Genomic DNA, 6,000 nt, shown 5'->3' with positions numbered 1-6,000 from the left:
GAGAAAAGTAAAGAGAGGTAAAGAAAGGATAGATAGAAGAGAAGTGTTGCCACTGTGGTTGAAACCAGGTTGGTCGGGACCAAGGCAAAGCGGCAGCAGAAATATTTTGTCAGGCTGCTGGCGGATGGTGGTAACAGATGGGTACGCAGGGGGAGTAATCATACGGATGGCAAGTTAGAGCAGCAGGTGAAAGAAAAAAAAGGGAAGGGAGTGATGGGAGTTTAAAACAGGGGTGGGGGGAGCTGGGGGGAACTGGGGGGAGGCAATCTATTAGTTTAGCTAAGAGTAGGGCACGTAAATGGAATAACACAGGCAAGTAGGTTGCTGACTACCGACGTCCCGATTCAAAGGGAAAGCCACTAATCAGCATCATTATCATCTCCCGCCATGCGCACCCCTTCCCTCCCTCACCCCGCTACTCTTTTCCTGAACTTGTTGGAGTCACACGTGGGTGTCTGAAAGTTGGAAAAGTTATAATTCCCATGCATGCGTCCTCATGTAACGCATAAAGGCCAGTTCCTTCTTTTTTGAGGGGGGTTGGGGGAGGGGGGGCATGATTTCTATGTGCGCGAACTAAGCTATTTTAGGTGAACATAGCACATATGATGTGCGCGCTTGTCTGTATCTTGTCGTGCATTCGCTACTTCGTAGAGTGATATGTTCAATTATGAACCCGTTCCAACTCGCCCAGCGTCTTCGATTCTACGCCGAACACACCCGATTACTTCTGGACGCTTTAATCAGGCTACGGCGCTGACCGCTGGCACGGGGTGTGCAGATAAGATTCACTTGTGGCACTGAGAAGGAAGAAAAGATAGCAAGATTTCCCCCTTCCACCTGGATCCCACGTTGCACGTATTTTTCAATCAGTTTGACTGCGACGCTTCAGCGGGAGTGTCATGGGTAAGTCCTCCTTCCGAGTATTTCGCAAGAGTCGCGCTGTGTATTTTTCGCGGCTTGTGTCGGCAGGCTATACTGCACCATTTATTCTGGGCCCTCACATAAGTCGCGTTTACCGCATTAAAAGCAGGGCACGGTATGTAATATCAGATTCACAGGATTGCATTTTTAATATCGAATCTACCCGAACTAAAGACACGTAATAGCAACTACGACCCAGAGGTGAACGCTGTTCCAGCAGCCTAAAAAAATTGGGTAGCTTGTTGCACTACTTACTCGTCTGTGCACACCGCTTTTGAACAACCAGTCTGCTCTACAACGACTGTAAAGCATGAAGCCACAACATGACGTTTTCAATGTGTTGGGAAAGACACCTTTCGTCAAGTGCGAATTTTATACCCGTTACTGATCCCTGGTGAATGTAGTCCCCATGTCAGATAGTTATCACAACCGGTGTGTGTCCGACTGCCCAGACTAGCACGAGGGAGAGATCAAAATTTTAAAAATATCTATCGGTTTTAGGAAGCTCAAGGTCAATTTTAAGAAATTCCTGGCTCCTTGAGCATTGCGTAATATGTGCATAATAATTTTCTTTTTGTCCACAGAGCTACTCGTCGCTCTCATCGGCGCCCTCTTGATCGATGACTGTTGCGCGGATGCCGTCAATGCCGGCCTCGAGTCATCGTTCTCGTGCAAGGCGCGGCCGTACGGCTTCTACGCCGACCCGGAGCACGGCTGTCGCATCTTCCACATCTGCAACCCTCAGTTGATCGACGGTGAGACAGTGACGAACCAGTTCACCTATGACTGCCCCGCAGGTGAGCAGTTCGACCAGCTGCGCTTCGCCTGCGTCGAGGCCTCGGCGACCAGTCTGGAGGCGTGCAAACAAGCCGAATACCAATACGGGATCAACGAGGCCTTCACACTGCGCACCGCAGTGTTGGCTTCGCGGACATCCGAAGAGGCCTTCAGTTGCGAATCGCTCGTGGACGGAAGCTACGCTGACGTTCGCTCGGGATGCAGGTCGTACTACGTGTGCACGCGCGTCGCCGATGTTGATACCGCGTTCAAGATGTCGTGCCCGATACCGACAGTGTTCGATCAGTTCACGTCGTCGTGCAACTATCCCGACCTGGCGAGGCCGTGCGAACACTCCGAGCGCTACTTTAGGACCAGGCCGGGATTCACGGCTCCTTGGGGGCCGCGTAAGCCTTCACGGGTGGTCAACCTGTCCCCGAGAGGGGAGCTCTATCTTCCAGACTTGCCCGAGGACTCGGTGTACCGTAGCCCCGTGGGCAACAAGGTAAGACTCTGAGGTTAAACGCCTACTATGAGGTGTTAGTGCTGATGTTTGTTGTTGAAATCAACCGTGGTAACTTCGTGTTATTGTGCGTCCGTTCGTCTGTCGTTTTTTTTTTTATTATTCCACTACGGCGTGTTGTTGGACTTGTTGTTGCATATATAAACGAGAGATAGGACCGGCGCCAGGATGTTATTTAAGAGGACAGGACATTGTTCTATGTGTGTTTCAGTGTTGTGAGGCTAGTTAAATTGCGACGCTTTTAGACACCGAAAAGGCAAATTCATGGGCGGCGACTAGGGCATAGTTGTTCATCTCAGACCGACGTGACGTACCACCACGTCACGGGTTATCGTTTCAGCCTTTCATTGAAAGCGAGTCATTGAAATCTGTCTGCGCATTTGAAGTCATTTATTCTTTTTGAAGGTGATACGCGAACAACTGGTGGCACAAGGGGAATGTTCCGCTTACATTTACGCGTGCGTTTTTTAGTCGCACGCCTTGGGCTGATAGCGCGGAGGCTCGCAAATTTCGAACGTGGACCGAATTCTGTTAAGCGCCGGTCGTCATTTTGAACGTAATGCGCGAAGGGATGCGTGAAACGACGTATACACCGTTCTTTCGTGCATCGCTACCACCGTTAGCTCTTTCGTGGCGCCGTGTTTACTTTAGGGTCTCGCACGCCCACAGACATCCGAAGCAAGGAGAACATGCATTTCTCAAGTCAATACAGCGTCATTTCAACATGGCGTCCGGAACTTTGCAAAATCCGGCTCCTGGTTTCGTTAGAACGTATTCAACATGTTATTGATTCATGATTTAAAAAGTCAAGGGCCAAGCGCAAACAAAAGACGAGCACGGCCCGCCTTTTTTCACATGCTTCTCGTGTTGTGTTTGCGCTCGGCCCTGGGCTCTTTATTTTAATCAAGTTTCGCTAGTTGTGAGGTTATTCTGGCACAACGGAAAAAGTTTCGTCTTTTCTTACTTTGCAGTTCAGAGCGCGCCCAAAAAAAGAATGTGCACAAATTTAGAGAATTCTCTACGAATGCGTAGCATTCTACGCCACTTGTTTCCATTGTTATTGATTTATAGGCTGATTTAGTTGTCAGTAGCCAAGTACAGTCGTAAGCTTTATGACAGTAAACACTGGAGCGCGTGCCGCTTAGTACAAGCAGAACGGTTTAGCGATAAGATGACGAACTTTCGTAGTTCGTACATTCGGCGGATCCACTCCCAAAAAAGGTTGATTGCGCTGTTGTCTGTTGCGGTAGCTACGTTAGATATCTGGAAACTATCCCAGAGAATACTTGTGCCGATTAGGAGCTTTTTATCGAGCGCGAAACCCAGCGAACGCATTAAGAACTTTTGGTTTTCGCTGCCCGATTGGGTGACAAAAAATGCGTTATCTGATCACGTTACTAATGCAGCAGGCAGCCTCGCGATAAAGCGCTTTCAGGGAGTGCGCTCTTCATGTAATGAGCGGCACGCGCTCCCGTGTTTACTGTCATAAAGCTTTCGAGTGTACATGTTGCGTTATTTTATTGTTTTGAAGTTTTCCTTTGTTTCTTCTCTCCAAAGGTGTACAATTACACCATTATAACGATTAAGTGGGTTAATACCGCCAATTATGCAGTTTTGTGCAAGTGCAGGGCGTCGCCGTGGTCCGTTTTCAGGATTTTTTTATTCGCGTTTCCGTCGTCCTTGATTTTTGGAGAATCGTCTAAGATCCATATTGTCACGAAGCCAAAGATGACGCAGTTGTCTTGAAGGAAAAACAAGTTTACATGGTTCACGGCGATATTTTAGATTTTGTATGTTAACGAGATTTGACTGAACTCTGTTTCCTCACGGGGCAGCTGCTCTCCTCCGAAGTGGTGCTGGCCGGCCTCGGTCTGCGGAACACCATAGCACTGCACGCACCGACGGCGTCCAACGGCCGCCCCGTCTCGAAGGCGCCGCCTTCGAACTTCAGCTGCGACGGCCGCCCGTACGGCTACTACGCGGACGTGGAGCTCGAGTGCGCCTACTTCCACGTGTGCACGGTGAAACCGGGAGCCGACGGCTGGCGCGTCTTCGTGGCGAACTCGTTCCGCTGCGAGGAAGACCACGTGTTCGACCAGGAACAGTTCGAGTGCCGGGAGCGCGACGAAGCGCTGCCGTGCTCGCAGGCCGAGGCCTACTACGGCGGCAATTCCGTATGGAACGAGTGAAGAGAAGCCGGAGGAAGGAGTATGCGCGTTTATTTCTTTTTCATCTTTCCTTTTATCATTTGTTTGCACGCTGAAATGGCATGCCATTTTTTATCCCCTGTATACTCCCATCACGTATTGTACTGTTCCCATGCTCTGTTGTTCATCATTCATCATTGAATAAAAAGTATTGCTATATGTTATCACAATTTCGAGTTCATTTGGATATCAGTATAGTGCTTTCGACGCAAGCACGAAAAATTGGCGCGCTTGCGGCCGATTAGGGAGGACGTTCGCGCACAAGGTCACGGCGTGGCTCGCGAAAAAATCATTTATCGTTTGCAGTTTTTTAGCTCGCTTGCTTACTAAAGCTACACTCTAAGAAAAAAGGGTGTGGTTGTTTCTCCCTTAAGGGTGAAACAGGAATGTATCATATATTGCTCCCTAAGAGGTAGAAAGATTCTCCCTTTACGAGGGAGGAGCGCGTTTCTACCCCTAGGCGTGGAGGAAGATTTCCCCCTTTCGTGAGCTAAAGGGAGAATCTCGCTGGTCCGGGGAGAAAAGCCTCGATTTCATCCCTTTTTCTACCCTTTTTTCTTAGAGTGTAGGTGGCAGCCAAGCAGTGGTGTATGTCAGCAGGCAGGGTAATGAGATGGGTATACCTTCCAAGGATGGTTGGCTTATTATAATTAAGAAGCCACTCGAATTGAGGGGGCAGTGGTGGGGTCAGCCTAACATTCAACATATTTTGATCGTGCGGGTGCGGGCTAGTTGGTAATCTATGAGCTTGACAGCGCAAAAACTGACCAGGGACAAATAAGAGGAACTACAATCGAGCGCTGGCTTCCAACTAATTTTAATGACAGGAAAACGCACACTTAAATATACATTCTATCGCCGTGAAGCTCATGTACTTTCTTCCATATGTACTGTTAGGTGCAACAGCGGCGCGAGCACTCGTAAACCCTGTTAAAATTTTCCCGGTGAACTCATTTCGCCCACGCTGTCCACTTGTGGTGCTTCGTTATATGCGATAGCACTTGTTGGTCGAAAATCTGGTGTCCTTGGGACACAAGATGTCCAACGGATCAAAAAATTTGAAAAAAAGCAGGTGATAACGTGCTTGGAGTGACACGGAATTTCCCAGGGAAGCCCTTGTAAACGAGGTAAAGGAGTCGAAAGGAACATTGAGTAACCTTGGGTCTGAGTGGTATTCGCACCAGGGGATTCCGGAACACGACGCAAACATGCATACTGTATAAAGCTCGGTACGCAACGCAGTTTTATGACCTCAGCTTACTAAAGGTGGATTTTGTGTATACGTTGTGGTATTCTACTTAAAAACGCGTGCTAGAGACATGCACTGAGGCCTACAAGAGTAATATGAGCATGCTAATTACGAAAGTATCGATAAAGCAAGCAGCAAAGTTTGTCTTCGTTAGTTGTCCTCCTTGCTTGGCGATACGCACGCGGGTGTGGGATGAGTCAAGGTGTCGGAGTGGAGAAGGAAAGCGCGCAAAAGGAAAAGGGTAATAACAATGAGAGAACAGGTTCGGTTAATTGGAGACTACTTTCTCAATCTCTGAATCATACGGAGGGCTTAATTGCCCT

General features: G+C 48.7%; 1 protein-coding gene across 1 annotated transcript; it reads left to right on the top strand.

Moving 5' to 3' along the window:
* The first annotated feature begins 584 nt into the window (after window positions 1-584).
* On the top strand, window positions 585-4,598 carry LOC144178828 (uncharacterized). Its single transcript, XM_077706958.1, has 3 exons — window positions 585-903; window positions 1,506-2,203; window positions 4,057-4,598. The coding sequence occupies exons 1-3, from the start codon at window positions 900-902 to the stop codon at window positions 4,408-4,410; spliced, it is 1,056 nt and encodes a 351-aa protein (XP_077563084.1). The 5' UTR covers window positions 585-899; the 3' UTR covers window positions 4,411-4,598.
* Window positions 4,599-6,000: the final 1,402 nt, after the last annotated feature.

The sequence above is a fragment of the Haemaphysalis longicornis genome, unplaced genomic scaffold, assembly GCF_048455015.1.
Source record: "Haemaphysalis longicornis isolate Haplotype H1 unplaced genomic scaffold, Haemaphysalis longicornis Haplotype H1 scaffold_4, whole genome shotgun sequence".
Taxonomy (NCBI): domain Eukaryota; kingdom Metazoa; phylum Arthropoda; class Arachnida; order Ixodida; family Ixodidae; genus Haemaphysalis; species Haemaphysalis longicornis.
The sequence above is the reverse complement of the archived record's forward strand: the minus strand, read 5'-3'. Positions and strand labels throughout refer to the sequence as shown.

Excerpts from the sequence above, each read along its gene's own strand:
- LOC144178828 (XM_077706958.1), top strand. Across the intron at positions 2,204-4,056 it reads GTAGCCCCGTGGGCAACAAG|CTGCTCTCCTCCGAAGTGGT; the intron begins GTAAGACTCTGA and ends CTCACGGGGCAG.